Source organism: Lithobates pipiens, unplaced genomic scaffold (assembly GCF_037356315.1).
Source record: "Lithobates pipiens isolate NorthernLeopardFrog02 unplaced genomic scaffold, aLitPip1_a1.2 Scaffold_30, whole genome shotgun sequence".
NCBI classification, from domain to species: Eukaryota; Metazoa; Chordata; class Amphibia; order Anura; family Ranidae; genus Lithobates; species Lithobates pipiens.
This window is the reverse complement of record NW_027507791.1, coordinates 19,732,986-19,759,810: the sequence shown is the minus strand read 5'-3', so window position 1 is coordinate 19,759,810 and position 26,825 is coordinate 19,732,986. Positions and strand designations below refer to the sequence as shown.

Below are 26,825 nucleotides of genomic sequence, written 5' to 3'. Positions count from 1 at the left end.
AGACATTAAACTGCTACCCAGTCCTACTGTACTGAATGTTCTCTCCATATTAATAAATATCTAGTTGTAATTTCACTTCCAAAGCCCTATAAGGTTTTTAATTCATACAGATCATTAGTGATATACTGATAAACGTAGAAGCAGCTCAAGGGTAGTGAGAAGGGGTGTTCAAGTTCAGGTTTTGTTGCTGTGTGTGTGTCCCCTTGGGTGAAATAATCTAATTTCCTGTTCCAGTGACCACCCATCGCACTTTGACACACTTTGTATCTTCAGGGCAGGAAGTGATGGGAATCACTAAACAAGAGACACTGGTGGAAATAAAAAGCTGCCCCCCCCCAAAAAAAAAAAAAAAAATATTCAACTCTAACAAAAGTTTTGTCTATATTGGACTTTAAATGGTGGTCACTGTGACTTGTGATTGGGCAGACTTGGAGCCTTTATGTCTTTTTACAGCCTTTAAGCCCCATACACACCATCAGATTTTCTGCTGATTTTTTCCCTTCAGATTTACCAAAACCATATAATATGAGGTCAAACCTTAAGAGTTTCAATTTTTATGCAATCAGACAGGCACTACATGGTTTTGGTAAATCTGAAGACAAAAATCAGCAGAGAATCTGATGGTGTGTATGGGGCTTTAGTCTCCATAATTCAATGCCGGAGCTTGTATCTCTGCCTCGGTGCTCCGTCCTTTATCAGTGTATGAGCCATGATTAGATATAATTAACGATGGAAATGTATCAATTCTCATTACAAATAGAGGCCTGTGTATAAAACGTTTGTTGTGCTGATGTGACAAACATCCACGCAATCAGGGTGAAAATTCCCGTACTTTCTCTTATTATGTGTGATCTTATACAGTCAGTGCCACCTAGTGGGCACAATAGTTTTTTTTTTGTTTTTTTTCCCCTGATTAAGGTATGCCTGAAAAAAAAAAACACATTATTGCCTCTAGGTAGCGATGACAATATAGGAATCATACATAATAGAGGAATAACGGCATTTTTCACTCTGTACGAATGTTGCTCACATTTGCACAATGAATTTTTTTTTTTTTTTTTTTACATAGACCCCATGATGTAAACCCGAAAAAACACGAACCCATTTATTTGAGTAATACAAACTGATTCTTTTTTATTGTGCAGCTCAGTGTGTATGGACTGTACAGGAAGTCTGTAGACCAAGGCTGAACTGCAGCTGAGAGGTGTCACAAGCAACCACACATTTACCTGAGTGCCACCTGTGGCTCTTAAGCTGGCAACTTGGCCTCTGCTGAACTGAAATCCCAAACAGTGTTGTCAGCCGTGCCTGAGCTCTCCCCTACTGGACTACAGAACACCCCTTCTTTGCTCATGGCCAGGTCTGGTGCAAGGATTTTTGACACCCTAGGCAAAACATAATTTTGCCGCTCCACCCCTGCCTCCACTCCCTTTGACCTGCCCATGTATACTATAGCTTTTTACTGAAGCGCCCATCAAATGCGGCCTTACCAGTGCCCACCAAATGCGACTTCACCAGTGCCCACCAAATGCAGCCTCACCAGTGCCCATCAAATGCGGCCTCACCAGCGCCCATCAATGAATGTTTTCTTGCTTCTATTCATTCGGAAGTCGGAACACAGACTACATTCCTTGTACGTGACGGGAATGCAACAGTTTTTTTTTTAACTGTTAAATAAATACGCTTTAAAGGGTAAGTTCACCTCTGTACACTTTTTTTTTTTTCTAAATTCCAGCTCCCCTATGTATCAATATAGAATTCATGTACTTTTTTTGCAAAAATATCAAACTTTCCATTAAATCTACAGTCACTTTTCTTGCCCTAATCCACGTTTCCAGATGTTTCCATTCGTAATGCCTTTCTTCCTGATCAGACTTGAGGTCATGACACAGGAAGGAGTTGACCAGCTGACCTCATTAGCACACATCCTGCACCATCCACTCTCCCATTCCCAGGAGCACCTTTTTTAAATAAAATGCAATTAGTGAGTGATCACCATTCTCACTAAATACGCAATATACAATCAGATTGTATAGTATATGGCCATATTTCTACACCTAAAATGACTAGTTGCACTTTCAGTGCCATTCATTTTTTAACAGCACACTAAACACTGAAGCAAACACACATTTTGAAAAAACCGAGGGGCAAATGCTGCAAAGCGCACAGTAAAAAAAACACACAGCCCACAAAACGCCCAAAATGTCCACATTAACCACATGCAGTGCAGCCAATTGAAATCAACGGGCTGCCCCTATGCATGCCACAGGAAAAACAAGACACAAAACGTTCGGTCACCACTATGCTAGATGTGAATGGCACCTGAAAGTGAAATTGGTGCGATGACACAAGAACAACGAGGCTCCATTCACATCCGTGTGTTTTCTTGCATTTTAGAAATGCGTTGCACCAAAAATCGCAGTAAAAAACGCACTCCGCTCCAAAAAGTTCTGAAGCTTCTTTAGGGGGATTGCTGTGTGTAGGGCAGCCCATTCAGGTGGGTGGGCTGCCCTATGTGCGATGAGGGAAAACGCCCCCCCCCTCACTAAAAATAAAAAACGCATGTGGGAATGCGAGATCCCGCTATGCTGAGTTGTGAACGAGGCTTGACAGCTGAGTGTTTCTGTCCACTCCCTCCTATGTATTAGTATAAAGATGGCCATACACTATGCAATCTGAATCTGTATTCAGTGAGAAGGGTGATCACTGATTGATTGCATTTCATTTAACCACATCAGCCCCGGAAGATTTTACCCCCTTCCTGACCAGAGCACTTTTTGCGTTTTAGTACTGCGTCACTTTTACTGATAGTTGCGCAGTCGTGCAACATTGTACCCAAACAAATTTGACATCCTTTTTTTTTTTCACAAATAGAGCTTTCTTTTGGTGGTATTTAATCACCTCTGCGGTTTTTATTTTTTTATAAACAATAAGAGAGCGACAATTTTGAAAAAAAAAAACGATATTTTTTACTTTTTGCTATAATAAATTTCCCCCCAAAATATATAAAAAACAAAACAAAAATGTTTTCCTCAGTTTAGTCCGATATGTATTCTTCGACATATTTTTGGTAAAGAAAATCGCAGTAAGCGTATATTGATTGGTTTGCGCAAAAGTTATAGCGTCTACAAAATAGGGGATAGATTTATGCCATTTTATTATTAATTTTTTTATTAGTAATGGCGGCGATCTGTGATTTTTATAGTGACTGAGACAATATGGCGGACACTTTTGACACTATTTTGGGACCATTGTCATTCATAGAGCGATCAGTGGTATAAAAATGCACTGATTACTGTGCAAATGACACTGGCAGGGAAGGGGTTAAACAGAGGGCGATCAAGGGGTTAAGTGTGTCCTAGGTAGTGATTCTAACTGTGTGGGGGGGGGGTCTACCTAGGATATGACAGCGATTGCTGCTACCAATGACAGGGAACAGTAGATCTCTCACAGGGCAGAACGGGGAAATGCCTTGTTTACATCTCCCCATTCTACCTCTGTACACCGCAATTGTGGGCTGCTGGAGAACATTAAGTTCCCGAGACCTGCGGGCACGCTCATGCAGCGGGCCGGTGCAACTCGAAGGGTGGCAAATTTAAAGGGAAGTACCTGTACGCCCATTTGTCTGCCTGCACCATTCTGCTGACGTACATCTGCGTGTGGCGGTCGGCAAGCGGTTAAAAAAAAAAACGTGCACCTGGGAATGGGAGGGTGGATGGTGCAGGGTGTGTGCTAATGAGGTCAGCTGGTCAACTCCTTCCTGTGTCATGACCTAAAATCTGATCAGGAAGAAAGACATTACTAATGGAAACGTCTGGAAACATGGATTAGGACAAGAGAAGTAAGTGACTGTAGATTTAATGGAAAGCTTTGATATGTTTGAGAAGAAAGGACATGAATGCTATATTGGTGCATAGGGGAGCTGGAATTTGGAAAAAATAAAAGTGTACAGAGGTGAACTTACCCTTTTTATAGACAAGACACAGGGAAATGCGTATGCATTGCAGACATGACCTACATATGTATTTTTATTATCTCCCTTTTTTTAAAATCTGTCATTGATCTCTGTGGTCCTCTAGGTGGGCAGGGACAGCACGGTACACATCTGGGACTGTGAGACCATCCGACCCCTCTCGGTGCTGAAGGGCCACCACCAGTATGGGGTGTGCGCTGTGGATTTCTCAGGTTTGTCCTCTCTCTGCTTCTTCCATTGTATGTCTGCTCCTGCTAGAACTACTAACACTTGTAACATTTATAGCAATTGGTTTGTATTGTTTTGTATTACTGTTTTTTTTTTTTTTTTGTAACTTTTGTTGAGAAAAATAAAATCCATTCTGGGTGATCTCTGTACATTGCAGGGATTTTAAGAAACTTTGTTGCAGATTGCTACCTTTTGTTATTACCTACTATGTAACTATATGCCATAGGGGGGTTCAAATAGACCACATCATGGAGGGGGGGCTCCAAACTCCTTACATGCATAGAGCTCCTGGAAATGAGAAGAGGGTGGCTCTGTGCATGGAGATCTGGGCACTTTGTAAATATCAGCTCTAAGTAGTAAACTCTAGAAACCTCTAAATAGGTCATTTTCCAGCTACAATAATTTCATATCATTACAATCCCAGAGACTGGATTCATCTTTGGCTCGGATCCATATCATTCCTCTCATTACATCTAATGATCCATCAATCGCTCGGCTGGCGATAATATTCTGGAGATTGGCTCTTGATGGATGTAACATGCAGAGCTGGGCAGGCGGCGCTGCCCTCCACAGAACATGACCTCCTTACCATGCCAGGGACGTCGCGCCGCGCGTCTCACTCCACTGAACCGCATTAGGCTGAGCCGCAATTTGCATCCATTCCACTTATTCTTTTGTTGGTTTTTATTATAAGTGAAAATGCTCCCTTTACAGGGAATATTTTGTTTCTGAGGCAGTGCGGACATCTGTACACCGTTGATGTTGTACATCTAAAAGGAAATGTGGATTCTTTTACATGTTTCTTTTTAGGTAAACGCACAACAGAGATGAGCTTGAGATGCATTTATAGAAATAACGCTCATTAATACAGATTGATCATTTATAATTATATCTGTACATGGGGGTCATCAGTATGGGGTCATCAATAGGGCATGGTCATGGGGTCATCAATATGGGGTCATTACATTCCCAATTCTGCAACAAAATAAAGCACTACACCCCAAGTCGTCCTCTCTGGTCAACTAACCAGAACCTCCTCCACATCCCAAGACCCTTTATAAATTAAAAGGCAAGGGAAGGATCGCAGTCCAAGGACCGCGGCTATGGAACGATTTACCCGCGGACTTCCACTCAGAAGAAAACCATCCGGCCTTCGGGAAGAAGCTCAAGATCCATCTCTTCTGAAGACCCAGATGGACACTGATGGCAAAAGCACCCTGAGGCGATTTAGTTTGCATATGTAGCGCTATACAAGTTATTCATTCATTCATCCATCCCAGCTTTGCAGCTCTCCTGACGTGTTCTGCTTTACTGCTCTCTCACAATACAAGTCTATGTGATGGCTAACCCTATAAAACAATGCACTCCCTGTGCAGCCTATAGCTCAAAAGTTGGAAGGAAGCAGAGTAATGGCACTGAACCAAGAACTCCCTCTAGTGGCCAAACAGGAAGCTGAGTTCTAGCACGGAACCAATGAGAGCTCCCTCTAGTGGCTTATCTACACCTCTCTCTATTGAGAGAGCAGAAATATAGCAGAAATATTGAATTGGAGAGTATGTACGACAAAAAGTCAAAACCTACTTTCTATTAAACCCAGATATTCGTTCCAGCAGCCGCTGTGTAGCTCATTGTCAGGTTGGATTCCAGATCCAGAGATTTACATAGAAGGAAATCTGTCACACCATACCCCCAGATCCGAAGTTTTACCCCAGCGCCCCACATGTATACTGGACCATGCCTTGGTAATGTGTTAAAACGGTCAGGGTTGTCTCCATGGGAAGCCCTTGTGATAAGGTGACAACACAGGAGCACAATTGGAGGACAGGGTGTTGTCACTCCATAACAGGAAGTGCCTGAACAAGAATCCTTATGGCAAAATTACAGATGTAGGTTTTTTTTTTTTATAATCTGCAGTATATTTACTATACATATATTTAGTATATTCTTTATATATATATATATATATATATATATATATATATATATATATATATATATATATATAATTATTATTAATAATCATATAATTATAATGATATATTAATTATATTCTTTATTAATAGTTATTATTGATAATACCCATATAATAAAGAACAAAAATATATACGAATACTTCTATTATTATTATTGTTTTTTATTATGTATTCTTTATTATGTTTTTTAAATTATTACTTATTACGTTTTTGTTATTCTTTATTATGTTTTTTTATTATTAATAATACATGTTGTTGTTATTATTATTATCATCAGTAATAAGTGGAAACGTGTTATTAAAAATCCTATTTCTTGGCAGGTGGCCAGAAATATGGAGTTATTTTTCTTGACTTCTGATTGGTGTACTTGTGACCCCCTCCGTAGTATAAGAGAATAGTGATATCATCTCATTAAATTTTTTATCTTCCTCATGCAGCAGATGGGAAGCGCCTGGCCTCAGCTGGCATTGATCACATTCTATTATATTCTTTATTAATGTGGGTCAATATTGATAATACCCATATTGATAAAGAACAAAAATATATAATAATACTTCTACTATTATTGTTATTATTATTTGTAATGTTATGTTTTTTATTATGTATTCTTTATTATTATGTTTTTTTAATTATTCTTTATTATTATTTTTATTATTTATTCTTTATTATGTTTTTTATTATTAATAAACAACATTATTGTTGTTATTAATAATAATAATAATAATAATAAAAACTAATAATAAATAATATCAAAAATAAGTGGAAACATGCGTTATTAAAAATGTATTTCTTGTCAGGTAGCCAGAAATATGGATTTTTTTTTCTTGACTTCTGATTGGTGTACTTGTGACCCCTCCATCGTATAAGAGAATAGTGATATCTTCTCATTACATTTTTTATCTTCCTCATGCAGCGGATGGGAAGCGCCTGGCCTCAGCCGGCATCGATGACAATCACACCGTTGTCTTGTGGGACTGGAAAAAAGGAGAGAAGTTATCATCTGTCAGGTACTTCAATCCGGAAAAATTTGTCAACTCTCATTTATTAGAATCGTTTAATAGTTACTAATTACCTTGAAATGGAATGACGTTTTAGAAAAAGCTGAGTCAGCTGCATATTACGGGTATTTTTGCCAGGATAATGGAGTTGCCTGCATCTGCTCTGAAGATACTGAGCACAGCCCATGATGGCACAGCTACTGAAATCTTGGTAATGAGCATCAGTGCCATGCTCAGTCCTAGTGTTGTATGAAATATTGTACGCAGCCTTTAGATTCACTTAGTGTTACGCTGGTTTACTGCTCTGGGGCCTTGAGCTTTAATAAAGGAGATGCGAGGAGTGCCAGATTTTGTACAGTACAGAGAAGGTCATTTCAACTTCTGTCCTTGAACCTTGTCATGCAAGACAGGAAGCTGGTCAATTACAGGAGTTGGGGGGGGGGGGGGGGGGGGATACTGGTAAATCTTGATTATAGATCACCAATAAAAGTTGATGTTTCCTTACTGACCATCACTGTAAAGGGACAGTCCCATAATGACTTTTCATGTAAGAATTAAGGGGACAAACCCCTACTGTCCACCAAGGTGAAGGGATGTTTTCCTACTGGCCTCCAGTGTAAAGAGACACTTCCTGACTGACCTTGACTATAAGGGGATGTTTTCCTACTGACCAGCAATATATATGTTTTCTTAATGACCACCAAGGTATGGGGACAATTCCCTATGGACCACCAAGGTGAGGGATGTTTTCCTACTGACCACCAGTGTAAAGAGATGTTTCCTGACTGACCATCAATATAAGAGAATGTTTCCCTACTGGCCACCAATGTAAGAAGACACTTTCTTATTGACCTCCAAGGTATGCGCCCAATGCCTTAGTGACCACCAAGGTGGAGGCGATGTTTCCATTACTGAACACCAAATGTAAGGAGACATTTCCTTACTGACCACAAATGTAAAGGGGACATTTCCCTACTGATCATCAGTGTAAGGAGGTGTTTCCTTGCTGACCACCAATGTAAAGAAGACACTTTCTTATTGACCTCCAAGGTATGCGTCCAATGCCTTAGTGACCACCAAGGTGGGGGGTGACGTTTCCATTACTGAACACCAAATGTAAGGAGACATTTCCTTACTGACCACAAATGTAAAGGGGACATTTCCCTACTGATCATCAGTGTAAGGAGGTGTTTTCTTGCTGACCACCAATGTAAGGAGACCTTTTCGTAGTGGCCACCAATGTTTCCTTACTGACCATCAAAGTAAGGGAATCGTTCTCTACCAATCACCAAGATAAAGGGACATTTTCTTGCTGACCACCTGTCAGGGCTTGGCGCAGCCCTTCCTTCTCATAGCTGGCCACTCAGCTGTTCGCTAATTGCCAGCTCCTGTCTCTACACAGTGGCTCAGGAGCATTTGTAACGCCATGGCAAACTGATCTATGCGGTGATCCTGCTCATCCAATCTGGAAAAAATATTACCAACAAGTGCATTGACGGCATCTTCTGAATTCATGGCCTTCACCTACTGTCAGGAACCATGAATCAGACTGAGACAGAAGTAACGTTAAACCACACTTGTTTAATAATAATAAAAAGGGTAAATGGAGTAAACGTAGTCAAAACATAGCTAGAGTTCAGGAACCGGAACGGATAGTCAGACAGGCCAAAACGTCAGGGAGCCAGAGATGAGCGTAGTAGAACAGCAAGCAGGATCTGGAGCCAGAAGGAATGTCAGCCAAGCAAGTCTTTAAGAGGAACACAGAAGAGATGTGGTGAAGGCAGAGATCATCTGAACTGGACTGCTTAAGTAGGCAGGACTGACGAGCTGGATATCGTCAACAGGTGAGTCACTTTGGAGAGATAGGAGCTGGCAATTAGCCAACAGCTGAGCGGCCAGCTCAGAGAAGGAAGGGCTGAGCCCAGCTCTGACACCACCAATGTAAGGAGACCGTTCCTTAGTGGACACCAATGTAAAGAGATGTTTCCTTACTGACCATGAATATAAGTGGACTTTTTCACAAAAAAATGAGGTGATTTTTCCATACTGACCACCAAGGTGAGGGGGGATGTTTTCTTACTGATCACAAGAATAAGGTGATGTTTCCTTACTGATCACCAAGGTAAGGACATGTTTTCTTACTGACCACAAAAATGAGACCTATCCTTACTGATCACCAAGGTAAGGGAACATTTCTCAATGAAACATCAATGAAAGCGCTGTTTCATTATCGACCACCAATGCTACAAGATATTTCCTTACTAATCACCAGTGTACAAATTACTGATGGCACTATTTTACTGTAAGTTAGAGAAATTATTTAGGCAGAGGTTAATATTTCTATCCTCTTTGCTTAAAAGGTTAAGAAAGCCTGCTATACATAATGGATGCCAGTAAAAAGTAGTGTTGTACTGTGCTATGACCTGTTTATGTAGTGCCAATTTAACCTGCTCCAGTGACCAACTACTCTTGGGTGACGATGTCTGAAGTTCCCATCCTAGCCTATTTTGCAAAGTATGACTGCGAGACACCGCACTCCTAAGCAGCCTATGCACTGGATTGGTGGATAGACTCAGCCTATACTCCTCCACAGTGACGGTCCGTCCATAGGGGGCACCTGGGCGCCGTCCCCCCTCCAGGCAATCACAAAAAAAAAAAAATGTTGACGCTGGACACAGTGCACCTATGGGAAGCGCCATGTCTATACAATCACAAGATTTCTGAAGCGCCGAGTAGCTTCCGCCCATTCGTAGTATATATTACTACGGCCGGGCGGTTTGAGTGACATCTGAGTTGATGTCACTTCCTGTTTTCTCTCTCCAGTTGCGCCCAGGAGAGAGCAAACAGGAAGTATAAGAGGACGGACCTCTCTACAGGAGACACCGCTGGAGAGGACAACACACTGCAAGGTAAGTAACGGGGAGGGGGGTTTGATGTGAGGCTGCTGCAATTTGGTGGTGACACATTCTGCTGCAATTCGTGGTGACACATTCTGCTGCAATTGGTAGTGACACATTCTGCTGCAGTTTGGTGGTGGGATGCATGCTGCTACAATTGGTGGTGGGATGCATGCTGCTGCAATTTGGTGGGACGCATGCTGCTGCAATTGATGGTGACACATGCTGCTGCAATTTGGTGGGACACATGCTGCTGCAATTTGGTGGTGCCACATGCTGCTGCAATTTGGTGGTGCCACATGCTGCTGCAATTGGTGGTGACACATGCTTCTGCGATTTGGTGGTGACACATGCTGCTGCAATTTGATGGTGACATAGGCTGCTGCATTTGGTGGGACACAGGCTGCATGTAAGGAGGGACTCCGCTGGGGGCACCTGATGTAAGGATGGACTCCGCTGGGGACACCAGGTGGCAGGCAACGTGGCTAGTGACTGATTCTGCATTATGGTGAGTTGAATGATTTCATTTTATATTACAATGTTATAATAGAAATAATGCGCTTCAATCATCCTGACACCATAACAACCATGGTGCCGGGATTATTGAAGTGCTAACACCAGGTGTTTGGAATATATTTATCTGCTGATTGTTAAACTTTCTAGAATACACATATTTCTATTGTTTTATAGGATCTGGGCCTGCTGTCCCTCCATCCCTCTCTCCCTCTCCCTCCGTCCCTCGTTCATCTCAGACATTAACCACACCACCTTAGAGCCACGCCCACTATTTCACTGAAACCACAAGCATTTTCACCAAGTGGGAAGGGTCAAAAAGGAAGGGCAGGGTCTGGCGCCCCCCCATCCTAAAACTTCACCAGCCGCCATTGCCTCCCAGGCCACTGACCCATTTCACCCCACCCTTAGGACCTAGTCATAGAGTCATATAAATAAGCCCTGCATCAGAGAGCATGACCTGGGAGAAGCCTAGTCTGAGACCGCTTCTCGTCCACTGATCTAGTACAGGGGCTGTGGAAGAGTGCGGTGTCTCTGGGTCACACTTTCCTGTGCCTTGCTAGTCATGAATGAATGAGGACATTTGAAGTCTAAGTTATGCCCTTTATTGGTTAACTTAAGTCTATTAAAGATTTAAACTTTCAGGATAACTTAGATCTCATTGTCAGGCTTATTACTTACACTGGTCTACAAATTTTGGGAAATTATCGACCTCCGAGATAAAATGTTCTAATTCTTACATATTATGATTAGATGAATTGGAAAACAGGTGCTAAAGGTGCTGGTTTGCTAAAGTTTTCAAGCTATTTCACAATAAAGATTTATATACAGGCGAGTACAGTGCCTTGAAAAAGTATTCATACCCCTTGAGATTTTCCACATTTTGTCATGTTACAACCAGAAACGTAAATTTATTTTATTGGGTTTTTATGTGATAGACCAACACAAAGTGGCACATAATTGTGAAGTGGAAGGAAAATTATAAATGGTTTTACAAAGTTTTTACAAATAAATATGTGAAAAGTGTGGGGTACATTTGTATATCGCCCCCCTGAGTCAATACTTTGTAGAACCGCCTTTCACTGCAATTACAGCTGCAAGTCTTTTTGGGGATGTCTCTACCAGCTTTGCACATCTAGAGAGGGACATTTCTGCCCATTTTTCTTTGCAAAATAGCTCAAGCTCTGTCAGATTGGATGGAGAGCGTCTGTGAACAGCAATTTTCAAGTCTTGGCACAGATTCTCAATTGGATTTAGGTCTGGACTGTGACTGGGTTATTCTAACACATGAATATGCTTTGATGTAAACCATTCCTTTGTAGCTCTGGCTGTATGTTTAGGGTCATTGTCTTGCTGGAAGGTGAACCTCCGCCCCAGTCTCAAGTCTTTTGCAGAGTCTGATGGGTTTTCTTCTAAGATTGCCCTGTATTTGGCTCCATCCATCTTCCCATCAACTCTGACCAGCTTCCCTGTCCCTGCTGACGAAAAGCATCCCCTCAACATGCTGCTGCCACCACCATGTTTCACGGTGGGGATGGTGTGTTCAGGGTGATGTGCAGTATTAGTTTTCCGCCACACATCGTTTTTGTTTTAGGCCAAAAAGTTCAATTTTGGTCTCATCTGACCAGAGCACCTTCTTCCACATATTTGCTGTGTCCTCCACATGGCTTCTCGCAAACTGCAAATGGGACTTCTTATGGCTTTCTTTCAACAATGGTTTTCTTCTTGTCACTCTTCCATAAAGACCAGATTTATGGAGAGTACGCCTAATAGTTGTCCTGTGGACAGATTCTCCCACCTGAGCTGTGGATCTCTGCAGCTCCTCCAGAGTTACCATGGGGCTCTTGGCTGCTTCTCTGATGAATGTTCTCCTTGCCCGGCCTGCAAGTTTAGGTGGACGGCCATGTCTTGGTAGGTTTGCAGTTGTGCCATACTCTTTCCATTTTTGGATGATGGATTGAACAGTGCTCCGTGAGATGTTCAAACCTTGGGATATTTTTTTTTTATAACCTAACCCCGCTTTAAACTCTTCCACAACTTTATCCCTGACTTGTCTGTTGTGTTCCTTGGCCTTCATAAGGCTGTTTGTTCACTAAGGTTCTCTAACAAACCTCTGAGGGCTTCACGGAACAGCTGTATGTATACAGACATTAAATTAAACACAGGTGGACTCTATGTACAAATTGGGTGTCTTGAAGGCAATTGGTTCCACTAGATTTTAGTTGTGGTTATCAGAGTAAAGGGGGCCGAATACAAATGCACGCCACACTTTTCACATATTTTATTTTGTAAAAAAAAAATGAAAAAAACATTTATCATTTTCTTCCACTTCACAATTATGTGCCACTTTGTGTTGGTCTATCACATAAAATCCCAGTAAAATTTATTTAGGTTTTTGGTTGTAACATGACAAAATGTGTAAAAGTTCAAGGGGTATGAATACTTTTTCAAGGCACTGTATTTTGATGCAATTTTGACCTGAAGCTGTATCTTGGAAACTGGAGCCAATTGATACTCAGAACTTAATTTTCCTTTATTAGTGACCCAATTCTGGTACAATTTAGCTACTTTTATTTCCGAGGCTTGCTCCTTGTGGACCAGTGATATAGGGGATCTAAGATTGCACCATTCATAACTTAAGTTAGCAAATAAAGAATGCATAATAGAGAAGGAAGATTTACTGGGACTGATGCAGAGCATGGAGGACACCTGTAAATGAAATTCATATTTATTGACATGAAAGTACATACTGGTTTGTAGAGACGGCCATTCATGTGACTCGAGCAACACCATTCACTTTTTCTATACTTTCAGAGGAAGTAAAGAAAAGATATTCGTGGTGAAGATTAACCCCTATATGCCTGACAAGCTCATCACGGCTGGCGTGAAGCACATGAAGTTCTGGCGGCGTGCAGGTGAGAAGCTGAGAAGAAGCAGACTTGCATTTCAGAGGTAGTTACATGGCGTGACCATGTGTAGATTCAGGTATACAACTCCAATCGGAGCCCGTCATTAGACATGTGCGCTGACAAAAAATGTGTGCATTTCTGTTTCATACATTTATTTGCTAAATTTGGAAATTTGAAAATTCGGAATTTGGAAATTCAGAATTCAAAAATCTGAAAATTCTAATTTTCGAATTTCAGAATTTTTCGAATTTCAGAATTTTTCGAATTTCAGAATTTTCGAATTTCAGAATTTTCGAATTTCAGAATTTTCGAATTTCAGAATTTTTGAATTTCAGAATTTTTGAATTTCAGAATTTTCGAATTTCAAATTTGGAATTTGAAAATTCGAAAATTAATAAATTTGAAAATCTGATAATTCGAAAATCCAAAAAAAGAAAATCTGTAAAATTTGACATAATAACTAACTATTAAATTATATGTATTGGAATTTCCTTTCAAATTTGGTTGTTTGTGATTGTCTATAAGAGCAAAAGATCTTTTTATATTGCAGGCGGGGGGCTAATAGGACGCAAAGCTTGTATCGGAAGCGGCACAAAGATTGACACCATGATGTGCGCAGTGTACGGCTGGACGGAAGAGATGTCCTTTTCCGGGACGTGCACAGGAGACGTGTGTATATGGAGGGATCTGTTCCTCATGAAGACGATAAAGGCTCACGATGGTCCCGTATTCAGCATGCACGCCCTGGATAAGGTGAGAGAACACGGCCGAGGTTTTATTCCTTCTCCCACTTCTATGCTTTATATAAAAGTGAACGTTTGGAGCAAGAGAATTCCGGAAATTTAAATTTCCTGCACCAGAGGAGCTTACACTCTAAAGTCCCACCACCATCACACACCATTATTAGTCTCCATTTATATAGCTCTGACATATATTCCATCACGCTGTACAGAGGACACTGAGCCGGTCACATCGGTTTTTACAGTTGTGGATAGGGATGCAATTTCGGCCGCCGAAACATATCGGCCGAAAATGGTGTTTTCGGCAAATTGCCGAAAAGAAAATCTTGCCGATAATGGGGCCGAAAATGGGGGCGGGGCCTGTGTGGGCCTCCGCCCCCCTGGTGCCGCCCATTGCAGGGGTGTTTTACTGGCTCGTTCTCCGTTCTCCCTCCTCCTTTCCTCCCGCCCGACAGTGCGGTGATCTCCGTGTGTCACGGAGCTGTGCATTGAATTGCCCGGGCGGCTGCAGTAACAATGTCCCGCCTCCTGTGACGGACAGTACACTGATCCAATGGCGGGACATTGAATCAGTCTGACGTGATTACAGGAGGTGGGACATTGTTACTGCAGCCGCCCAGGAAATTCAATGCACAGCTCCGTGACACACTGAGATCACCGCTCTGATCCGGGCATGGGTAAGGCTGCATTCAGACACTGGCAAGCTGCATGAGGGGGAAAGAGTGTGCCCAGGGCAAGCATTGCAGAGTTTTGTCCACAGCTAAATCAAGTTTTTTGTGCCCACAGTGCTGCTGCATCCAAAAGTCATTTGTTTGCCTCTGAAACTATCCACCTCTGGCCACTTGTGTGAATGTAGCCATGCTATATAAACCAGGTCACAGGACAAAGGCTGTACTCCCTTTATTGGCCATATAAAAAAAAAAATAATAATCTTGATTTTGACCCAGCTAGGTTTTTATCGCCATGTGATAGAATGAGGAAGGGTTAAGTTATTGCTAGTAGAGGTAACGATATGAGCATTCCCAATAGAAGTCTGTTGGAACGGAACCAGGTAGCTTGCTTGGGGCCAGTTCACACCAGATGCAGTTCCGTGTGCTTTTTTTTACACAAAATGCATGCACAGTGTTTTCCATGTATTCCAATGGCTCCAGTTCACACCATGCAGTCAGTTTCCGCACCGGAAACTGACTGCATGGTGTGAACTAAAGCCATTGGAATACATGGAAAACACTGTGCATGTATTTTTATCAGGCAGGCTGCATCTGAGGGGAACTGGTGAGGCTGCTTTGATCTCCTGTACCATGCCTGCAGTCTCTGACCATCTCCTGTACCATGCCTGCAGTCTCTGACCATCTCCTGTACCATGCCTGCAGTCTCTGACCATCTCCTGTACCATGCCTGCAGTCTCTGACCATCTCCTGTACCATGCCTGCAGTCTCTGACCATCTCCTGTACAATGCCTGCAGTCTCTGACCATCTCTTGTACCATGCCTGCAGTCTCTGACCATCTCTTGTACCATGCCTGCAGTCTCTGACCATCTCTTGTACCATGCCTGCAGTCTCTGACCATCTCCTGTACCATGCCTGCAGTCTCTGACCATCTCCTGTAGCATGCCTGCAGTCTCTGACCATCTCCTGTAGCATGCCTGCAGTCTCTGACCATCTCCTGCACCATGCCTGCAGTCTCTGACCATCTCCTGTACCATGTCCCCAGTCTCTGACCATCTCCTGTACCATGCCTGCAGTCTCTGGCCATCTCCTGTACCATGCCTGCAGTCTCTGGCCATCTCCTGTACCATGCCTGCAGTCTCTGACCATCTCCTGCACCATGCCTGCAGTCTCTGACCATCTCCTGTAGCATGCCTGCAGTCTCTGACCATCTCCTGCACCATGCCTGCAGTCTCTGACCATCTCCTGTACCATGTCCCCAGTCTCTGACCATCTCCTGTACCATGCCTGCAGTCTCTGACCATCTCCTGTACCATGCCTGCAGTCTCTGACCATCTCCTGTACCATGCATGCAGTCTCTGACCATCTCTTGTACCATGCCTGCAGTCTCTGACCATCTCCTGTACCATGCCTGCAGTCTCTGACCATCTCCTGTACCATGCCTGCAGTCTCTGGCCATCTCCTGTACCATGCCTGCAGTCTCTGGCCATCTTCTGTACCATGCCTGCAGTCTCTGGCCATCTCCTGTAGCATGCCTGCAGTCTCTGACCATCTCCTGTAGCATGCTTGCAGTCTCTGACCATCTCCTGTACCATGCCTGCAGTCTCTGACCATCTCCTGTACCATGCCTGCAGTCTCTGACCATCTCCTGCACCATGCCTGCAGTCTCTGACCATCTCCTGTACCATGTCTCCAGTCTCTGACCATCTGCTGTATGAAAATATTTTTTAAAAACAGTCATTTTCGGTATCGGTTTCGGTTTTCGGCCTAGTGTATTTTTCATTTTCGGTATCGGTTTCGGCACCAAAAAACCCATTCGGTGCACCCCTACTTGTGGACCTTACATTCTAATGTCACACCACAGTCACAAGCTACTATTATTATGTTATTATATAGCTCTGACATATACCGCAGTGCTGTACAGAGAACACTGAGCCAGTCACATCAGCCTCTGTACCAGGGGAGCCTACACTCTAACGTCACTACCACGTCATACACTATTATTATTATTATTATTATTATACATTTATATATCTCTGACATATACCGCAGTGCTGTACAGAGAACACTGAGCCATTCATATCAGTCTCTGCACCACAGGAGCTTACACTTTTTTGTCCCTCCACAGTCACACACTATTATTATTATACTATTATATAGCTCTGACATATACCGCCGTGCTGTACAGAGAACACTGAGCCAATCACATCTGTCTGCACCAGAAGAGCTTATGCTCTAATGTCCCCACCCATAGTCGCACACTGTTATTATTAGTATTCATGTATATAACGCTGACATATTCTGTAGGGAGATACCAATATTTCCACCATTGCCCCAATTAAAGGAGAATTTTCTGGAAACGGTTTTGCGTCTTTGTGTTCTATAAGGAAGCACAGTGACATCATACGTTTCCTCCATCAGGGTTTTGTGACCGGAGGGAAGGACGGCGTGGTCGCCTTGTGGGATGACTCCTTTGAGCGATGCCTCAAAACCTACGCAATCAAGAGGGCCGCGTTGGCTCCCGGTTCTAAAGGTGAGCTGCTGCCTGGTGCTCTATGTTAACTTAGCCTGGCCTGTGATTGAATTTACATACGAATAAGAAATTGGGCAAGTTGACTAAACCATGAGACCTGGTGGTGAGAAAAGTCACACCTGTCTGTTATGTTCCAGAGTCCCAATAACCATCAATGGTCCTGATTTATCGAGCTGCAATAGCCTTTAGGGTGTGCTAGATAATACTTGAAGTTATTTCATACTTAATGTTAAAATGATGTGATTATTGACTGAGGGGCAGTTGTAGCATTCCTTAAGTGCACCTTATAAGGGAAACAGCAGAGGGCGCCAGCTAAGTGCAGTATATAGGAAAATACCTTTTTGGTGAGATACTCCCAAAGGGAATTCATGTCTGAAGGGATGCAGACCCTGCCACTATCCTCATTGGAGCCATGCAGCAGCTGATTGATAATTATAAAGTCACTCCCATACAGATTATATAAATAAAGGGTGCTAGTGTGCTTCACCTCGCTAATAAATGTATAGAAAATGTATGTAAAGTCAATATATAAAAGAACGTGTATAAGTATGTGAAAGCAGCCTGCAAGAAATAGTGATCTCAGCACTAAAAGTGATACAATAAAAAGGAATAAATTGCGGCGCTATCAGCAAAATAAACTAAATAAAAAATAATTCTACACTCGGAAACATGTAAAGTGAAAAAATGTAGTACAATCCGAACTTCCGGTCTCGGCCGCGACCGGAAGTGACGAGTGCAACACCACAGCTCCGGATTATATATTTTTGCATGATTGTTTTATGCAAGCACATTTTATATTGTAGTAGTTATTATATTGTATTGCCCTATATTGCACATTTATCACTTTGTGAGGTGGTTACACTTTTTTCACTTTACATGTTTCCGAGATTAGAATTATTTTTTATTTAGTTTATTTTGCTGATAGCGCCGCAATTTATTCATTTTTACTCCCATACAGATTCACTTTGCGCATGGACACAGAGAAACAAACAGCTATTTCTTTAGAATAATAAAAGGTTGGAATCTGCAACAAAGTTTGTTAAAATCCCCTTAATGTACATAGACCACCCAGAGGGGAGGGTTTTTTTCTCAAGAAAAGTGGAGTTACTCTTTAAGCTTAGGGGTTCGCTAAAATAAAGAAAAGAGTTCCTGACGTACTTAAAAAATGGTATTCATGGCTTTATATATTTCTATTCTATTCTTATATTCTATTTCTATAAATTCTGTCCTAACTTACAGTATACTGTATATCCACATCAATTTCAGGGCTCCTATTAGAAGATAACCCTTCTATCCGTGCCATATCTCTGGGACACGGCCATATCCTGGTGGGAACAAAAAATGGAGAGATCCTGGAGGTGGATAAGAGTGGACCAGTCACCCTCCTGGTCCAGGTGAGTGTAGCTCAACCCGATGCAGCCTGGCCTTGGCATGCTATATAGTCCTGAGTCTCAGCTAACGCCAAATTGTTCTCCCCAGGGACATATGGAGGGAGAAGTTTGGGGTTTGGCCACCCACCCGCATTTACCCATCTGTGCCACTGTGAGCGATGACAAGACCCTTCGCATCTGGGACCTCTCCCCCAGCCATTGCATGCTCGCTGTGCGCAAACTGAAGAAAGGCAAGTTCCAAAAAAATGGTATCACTCAAGGTGGACACTGGTTTTGATGCTGGGGTGGGGTATCGTCACACCGGATTTCTTTTATTTACCATAACCATCCACCAATACAAATGCACCCATACTGGCTCCTCTAGCTCTATGTGAAAGCCCTAGATGGGGAAAAACAGGCATGGGAGAGTATATTCTGATGAGACCCGATTTGAATAATAAAGCTTGTTGAGTTGAAAGAAGAAAAATGGAAAATTGTATCAAATTCCAATTTTTTTTTTTTCTGGTGCCAATCCATACACATGGTAGATTGGTGCCATATTGGTGGCAGAAAAACGGAAAATGGTATCAGATACTTGAATTTTCCTTTCCTGGTGCCAATCAATGGCAGCATACTACCACATGTATGCTGCCCAGTTGGCACCAGGAACAAAGCATTCTTTGGTAGTGGGGTCTGTTTTTATTGTCTAAACAAAGGTAACCATGATATTGGGGTGATACAGACTTACAGGCTGGAACTTTTAAATTCATATGTAGAATGAGCACTTTCAAGCCACTAATTACACAACAAATTGCATCTGTGCAAGTGTCCGAGTGTTGTCACTTGTCTGTGTCTCTCTACTGCCCCCAGGTGGTCGGTGCTGTTCTTTCTCTCCAGATGGAAAAGCTCTAGCTGTCGGTCTAAATGACGGAAGTTTTTTAATCGTCAACGCAGACACGCTGGAGGACTTGGTGTCTTTTCACCACAGGAAGGATGTGATTTCTGACATTCGCTTCTCCCCTGGTGAGACGATAGTTGAGCAAGGCACAGATTGGGGTATTTTCAGGGTGTATCTTTGAGTCTGAACCTGCTAGAAATATCTTTTTTATTTTGTTTCAGGTTCTGGTAAATACGTGGCTGTTGCTTCCTATGACAACTTTGTGGATATTTACAATGTGATGAGCAGTAAACGTATTGGAGTGTGTAAAGGGTCCACAAGCTACATCACCCACCTGGATTGGGACACCCGAGGTCAGTGATGGCTCTATACAGTTAAGTTCTGAAAGCATCCCTAATTATATATTACTTGATATATAGTTGCGCCATAGGTGATAAATATTTGTTTATATAGTTTTGATTGATGAATTTTACAGTATTGTAGTGCCTTGCAGAAGTATTCACCCCCTTGGCTTTTTACCTATTTTGTTACATTACAGCCTTTTGTTCAATGTTTTTTAATCTGAATTATATGTGATGGATCAGAACACAATAGTCTAAGTTGGTGAAGTAAAATTTGAAAAATATATACATAAAACTATTTTTCAGAAATAAAAAACTGATAATTGGCATGTGCGTATGTATTCACCCCCTTTGTTAGGAAGCCCATAAAAAGCTCTGGTGCAACCAATTACCTTCATAAGTCACATAATTAGTGAAATGATGTCCACCTGTGTGCAATCTAAGTGTCACATGACCTGTCATTACATATACATACCTTTTTGAAAGGCCCCAGAGCCTGAAACACCTAAGCAAGAGGCACCACTAACCAAACACTGCGATGAAGACCAAGGAACTCTCCAAACAAGTAAGGGACAATGTTGTTGAGAAGTACAAGTCAGGGTTAGGTTATAAAAAACATCCAAATCTTTGATGATCCCTAGGAGCACCATCAAATCTATTATAACCAAATGGAAAGAACATGGCACAACAGCAAACCTGCCAAGAGACGGCTGCACACCAAAACTCACAGACCGGGCAAGGAGGGCATTAATCAGAGAGGCAGCACGGAGACCTAAGGTAACCCTGGAGGAGCTGCAAAGTTCCACAGCAGAGACTGGAGTATCTGTACATAGGACGACAATAAGCCGCACGCTCCATAGAGTTGGGCTTTATGGCAAAGTGGTCAGAAGAAAGCCATTATTTTCATCAAAAAACAAAATGGCACGTTTGGGGTTTGCGAAAAGGCACGTGGGAGACTCCCAGAATGTATGGAGGAAGGTGCTCTGGTCTGATGGGACTAAAATTGAACTTTTTGGCCGTCAAAGAAAATGCTATGTCTGGCGCAAACCCAACACATCACATCACCCAAAGAACACCATCCCCACCGTGACCACATGGTGGTGGCAGTATCATGCTGTGGGGATGTTTTTCAGCAGTCGGGACTGGGAAACTGGTCAGAGTTGAGGGAAAGATGGATGGTGCTACATACAGGGATATTCTTGAGCAAAAAGGAAAAATAAACTGCGCTTGAGTGAAACAACTAAAGGGTGCAATAATCTATAAAAAAGGCAGCAGCAGTAAGTGAGATACACCCACACCTAACAACAATAAGGAAATACAAAAAGCTGCGCCAACAGGGAAATAATTTATACCTAACTACCCAGAGTAAAACATTTTTTAAAGATTATAAATGGTTGGTACATTCAAAATTAAAAATAAAAAATGACAATTAATATGATTTCTTAATTAGAGAGTTCATAAAAAAAGTCCATAAACAATCCAAAGTCACGATCCTTTATGAGGACACCACGGTGATTACACATACACGAGATGCGCACAAGTGCCCACCACCAAAAAGTGAGTGCGCTTACCAGATGTAAGCTTAATTAAAGCGTTGTAAGTAAATCCTCAGTCTCCTCAATCTACTCCTCCTTATAGTGGATCAGCTGACCGTAGTGAAAAGCAGCATTCACATATAAACATCTCATTCCACGACCCCAAAAAATACTATCAATGGCTCCAGGGAAGAAAGGGAAACCAGCATAGTGTAACACCGTTTGGAAATTTTATTAGAGCAAAAAAATAGTGAACTTACATAAGCATCGATTCAGATACAACGTGCAGAGTAGAACATACAAAGCCGGCCGGCATTCGGGAGCCCGTCCTCCCCTTCTACAACGTGATGGCGTCACTGCGTGCCTTCCCAGATGCGTTTCGTCATAAATGACGTTGTCAATGACGTTCCCCATTGACAACTAATTAAGAAATCATATTAATTGTCATTTTTTATTTTGAATGTATCAACCATTTATAATCTTTAAAAAATGTTTTACTCTGGGTAGTTAGGTATAAATTATTTCCCTGTTGGCGCAGCTTTTTGTATTTCCTTATTCTTGAGCAAAACCTGCACCACTCTGTGTGTGATTTGAGGCTAGGACGGAGGTTCACCTTCCAGAAGGACAATGACCCCAAACACACATGCCAAAGCAACACTTGAGTTGTTTAAGGGGAAACATGTAAATGTGTTGGAATGGCCTAGTCAAAGCCCAAACCCCTCAATTCAATGGAAAATCTGTGGTCAGACTTAAAGATTGCTGTTCACAAGCGCAAACCATCCAACTTGAAGGAGCTGGAGCAGTTTTGCAAGGAGGAATGAGCAAAGATCCCAGTGGTAAGATGTGGCAAGTTCATAGAGACTTATCCAAAGCGACTTGGAGCTGTGATAGCCGCAAAAGGTGGCTCTACAAAGTATTGACTTTAGGGGGGGTGAATAGTTATGCACATTGACTTTTTCTGTTATTTTGTCCTATTTGTTGTTTGCTTCACAATAAAAAAAAAATAAACATCTTCAAAGTTGTGGGCATGTTCTGTAAATTAAATGATGCAAATCCTCAAACAATCCATGTTAATTCCAGGTTGTGAGGCAACAAAACACAAAAAAATACCAAGGGGGTGAATACTTTTGCAAGGCACTGTATGTATTATAGTTTGGATATGTAGAGGATTTTAGTTATAGATTATATGGTTAAATGATATAGGCAATATAGTTGGGTTATTGGATAATATAGTTGGATGATTTAGATCAGTGTTCTCCAAACTGCGGCCCAGGGGACAGGTGGGGCCCTTTGCTTGCCTTTATCCTGCCCTTGGGGCACTATTCATCTCACTGATAGACACTATTCTGCCCACTGACCCCAACAAAGGGGCATAATTCCCGCCACTGACACCAACAATGGAGCACTATTTTTCCCAGTAATACCAAAGATGGGACACGGTTTACTCCCACTGATGCCTAAAATAAACTCCTATTTCTGCTAGCCATAGTCCGGCCCACCAAAAGTCTGAAGGACAGTAAATTGGCCCTTTGCTTAGAAAGTTTGGAGACCTCTGATCTAGATGACATAGTTGGGTTATATAGATGATAGAGTTGGTTTAAATAAATTATAGAATGGAGTCACGGATGATGCAGTTGGGTTGTTTAGATCAGTGGTTTCCAAACTCTGGCCCCGGGGCTGAATGTGGCCTTTTGCTTGCCTTTATTTGGCCCTTGGGGAACTATTTCACCAATTGCTTAGAAAGTTTGGAGAGCCATGGCATAGATGATGCAGTTGGGTTTTATAAATTACAGAGTTGGATTATATGGATGATAGAGTTGGGTCACAGATGGTGCAGTTGGGCTATATATGCATTATAGGGTAGGGTAACAGATGGCACAATTTGGTTATGTAGATGATACAGTTGGAATATATGGATAATAAAGCTTTTGAAACTGTTATATTATACAGATGATCAAGTTGGGTCTTTTATTTAGAGTGTTACAGACATTTGCTGGTATTTTAATTAGGAAAGGTTTAATGTGCTGGCCACACAGGACGCAGGAGGTGCATTTGCTCCGTCAAAACATTGTACTCAATCTATTCAATTATCTCTGGATCTTATCTCTACACCCATACCCAACAACCAGCTGTGATGCCCCCTGGTGGTCACCACAGCTTGTTACAACTGCCATTCAGTGTGCTTTCTGCTCTGTCCTCAGGGAAGCTGTTACAGGTAAACACGGGGTCCAAGGAACAGCTATTTTTTGAAGCCCCTCGAGGAAAAAGGCAAATGATTCCAGCCCACGAGGTAGGAAAACAGTTTCTATGTTTGTGGAAAGTTTTGAAAATAAATGTTTTCTCCATAGTTTCATAGTTTCATAGTTGGTAAGGTAAGGAAAGAAAAACATGCAGTGGTCTCCAAACTGTGGCTTATGGGCCAGATGTGGCCCTTTGCTCACCTTTATCTGACCCTTGGGACACTATTTCTCCCACTGACTTGAAGCACTAGTCCTTCTACTGACAGCAACAAGGGGCCACTATTTCTCTCACTGATACCAACAAGAGGACACTATTTCTCCCACTAACACCAACAAGGAGCCACTATTTCTCTCACTAACACCAACAAGGGGCCACTATTTCTCTCACTAACACCAACAAGGGGCCACTATTTCTCTCACTAACACCAACAAGGGGCCACTATTTCTCTCACTAACACCAACAAGGGGCCACTATTTCTCTCACTAACACCAACAAGGGCACACTATTTATCCCACTAACACCAACAAGGGCACACTATTTATCCCACTAACACCAACAAGGGCACACTATTTCTCCCACTGATGCCAACAATGGGATACTATTTCTCCTACTGATACCAATGATGGGGCACTTTTTCTCCCACTGATTCCAATGATAGGGCACTATTCCTCCTCCTACTGAATACAGGCTCTACGCCATTTATTTAATCCCACTGACCACCAAGCCTGAAGCACTGTTTACTTCCTCTATTGCCGGGACATTTTCTACTCTTGCTGGCAAAAATCTGGCCCCCCTGAAGTCTGAAGGACCGTAAACTGGCCCGTCTTTTAAAAGGTTTGGAGACCCCTTGCTCTAAAGAAAACCTGTTACTGCAGCCTAATAGGGAAAAGTACTGTACAATGTTGCTTTAGGACTTGCATTTTAGGGCCACATATGTTACACTTTCTTTGTACCCCTTATTTACAGTAAGTAACCATTTTCAGGCTTTTTTTCCCTTTATTTTCACCTGGGGAACCTTTCCGGTATTATAGTTCATGTCCTATAGTGGCATTGCTCATTCACTGTATCTATGGAGAAGTAGAGGTGTTACACTATGACAAAAAAAATTGTCTTAGAATCTCTCTCTCTCTCCCTCTCCCTCTCCCTCTCCCTCTCCCTCTCCCTCTCCCTCTCCCTCTCCCTCTCCCTCTCCCTCTCCCTCTCCCTCTCCCTCTCCCTCTCTCTCTCTCTCTCTCTCTCTCTCTCTCTCTCTCTCATCACCATAATATGGGGTGTTTGTCTTCTACAAAGAGAAGTGAGAGGTCAGTTGACTAAGTGTCATGGAATCCTAGAACATAGAGTAGCTTCTCTAAGAGACGAGGATGGGCAGTGGAAAGGCGGGTTATATGATTATAGATTCCCTTTAAGCCTATTCGGAGCACTCCACACCCCCTGTGAATACAGATTTTTCTATTCCTCAGGCAGAGAAGATCTCCTGGTCCTCGTGGACAAGTGTCCTGGGTGCAAGCTGTGAGGGCATCTGGCCAGTGATTGGAGAGGTCAGTGACGTAACTGCCGCCTCACTTACCAATGATGGCAAAGTCTTGGCAACTGGTGACGATTTTGGATATGTGAAGCTATTTCGATACCCCGTAAAAGTAAGAAAGAAAATCTAGTTGTTCATATAATGTACAACATGACTAAACTACTTTAACCTGGAGGATGGAATTATCAAAATGCAACCCCGGCCCCCCTCCCCCACACACACACATGAGCGCGCCTTATTAAAGCCATCTGCTCACATAATTTGTAATTCTGAAGCTTCCCTCCAATCACATTGCATATTTTTTTATATATACTGTGATTCTGTACTTGCCAAATATGCTCCAGAAGTCTCCCTCCACTAAGTCTGGCTGCAGCCATTTTAACTGTGGGCAGCTGAATCTGCTGCCTGTTCACTTCCTGGATTTAAACGGATACACAGTAGCACACATCCAGCTCTGCAGCCCTGCAGCTTTCATTGGCCCTCTTATGACTCATCACCCCCTCCCTTCCTGGCATACTCTCACGAAAGTGAGAGAGAAAGCTGTGCATGATGTCATAAGCCTACGCTAATGACCAGACAAGAAACAGGAAGTGGGCTGTATAAGGTATTTACTGGCAGAAAATAAAATTACTATCCAAAGTTAAAACAACAAGGGCATAAGATTTAATAGATGGAAAGACTAAAGGTCCACTTTAATCATTCTAAAGGGTGATATATTAGAATATATTGCCTTGTGGCACCTAGGAGAGGGTGATGTCACAAGCATTTCAGTTGGATCCTGAGAAAGCTCACGGACAACCCAAATCCAAGAATCCTTCATCCCATGGGAAATGGGCTTCATAAGGATCCTGGGATCTCAAATATCATGGGAAAGAGCTTCAGAAGGATCCAAGGATTCCAAATCTCATGGCAAGTAGCTCCAGAAGGATCCAAGGATCTGAAATCCCATGGGAAGGGGTCCAGAAGCATCCTAGTATCTCAATTCTCATGGGAAGGGGCTTCAAATGATCCTAGAATCTCAAACCCTGTGGGAAGGGTCTCCAAAGGAAATCTAGGATCCCAAATCTCATGGCAAGGGGCTCCAAAAGTAACCTGGGATCCCACATCCAATGGGAAGGGGCTCCACAAGGATGCCAGGATCTCATATCCCATGGGAAGAGGCTTCATAAGGATCCTAGGATCTCATATATTGTGGGAAGAGGCTCCATAAGGAACCTTGGATTCCAGATCTAATGAGAAAACACTCCTGCTGCAGCATATTCTTGTGAGATTTGGCATCCTCAGGTTTCCCAGTATCTCACTGGATGGCCTGGGACTTCTCCCTCGCCTAGATGTGCTAGGTGGAATCTGGGGTGTAAATTAAGTACATTGTTCATTTGTCTTCAAATATATTAATGTGTGAATGCATAATGCTGCATTTTTACATAAGGTCCAAGGGTCTACAGAACAATTTGGCCTTGTATTTTGATGCAATATCCTCTT

At 42.4% G+C, this 26,825-nt stretch overlaps 1 protein-coding gene across 1 annotated transcript in view; it reads left to right on the top strand.

Moving 5' to 3' along the window:
• EML5 (EMAP like 5) overlaps positions 1-26,825 on the top strand; it is a gene marked incomplete in the record, with an annotated part of 273,075 nt that overhangs the window by 161,405 nt on the left and 84,845 nt on the right. The window contains 11 exon segments of the mRNA XM_077463736.1: positions 4,080-4,185; positions 7,088-7,181; positions 13,397-13,497; positions 14,042-14,244; positions 17,322-17,433; positions 18,700-18,827; positions 18,913-19,054; positions 19,674-19,826; positions 19,923-20,054; positions 23,779-23,867; positions 25,279-25,455. Coding sequence (XP_077319862.1) covers positions 4,080-4,185; positions 7,088-7,181; positions 13,397-13,497; positions 14,042-14,244; positions 17,322-17,433; positions 18,700-18,827; positions 18,913-19,054; positions 19,674-19,826; positions 19,923-20,054; positions 23,779-23,867; positions 25,279-25,455 — 1,437 coding nt within the window.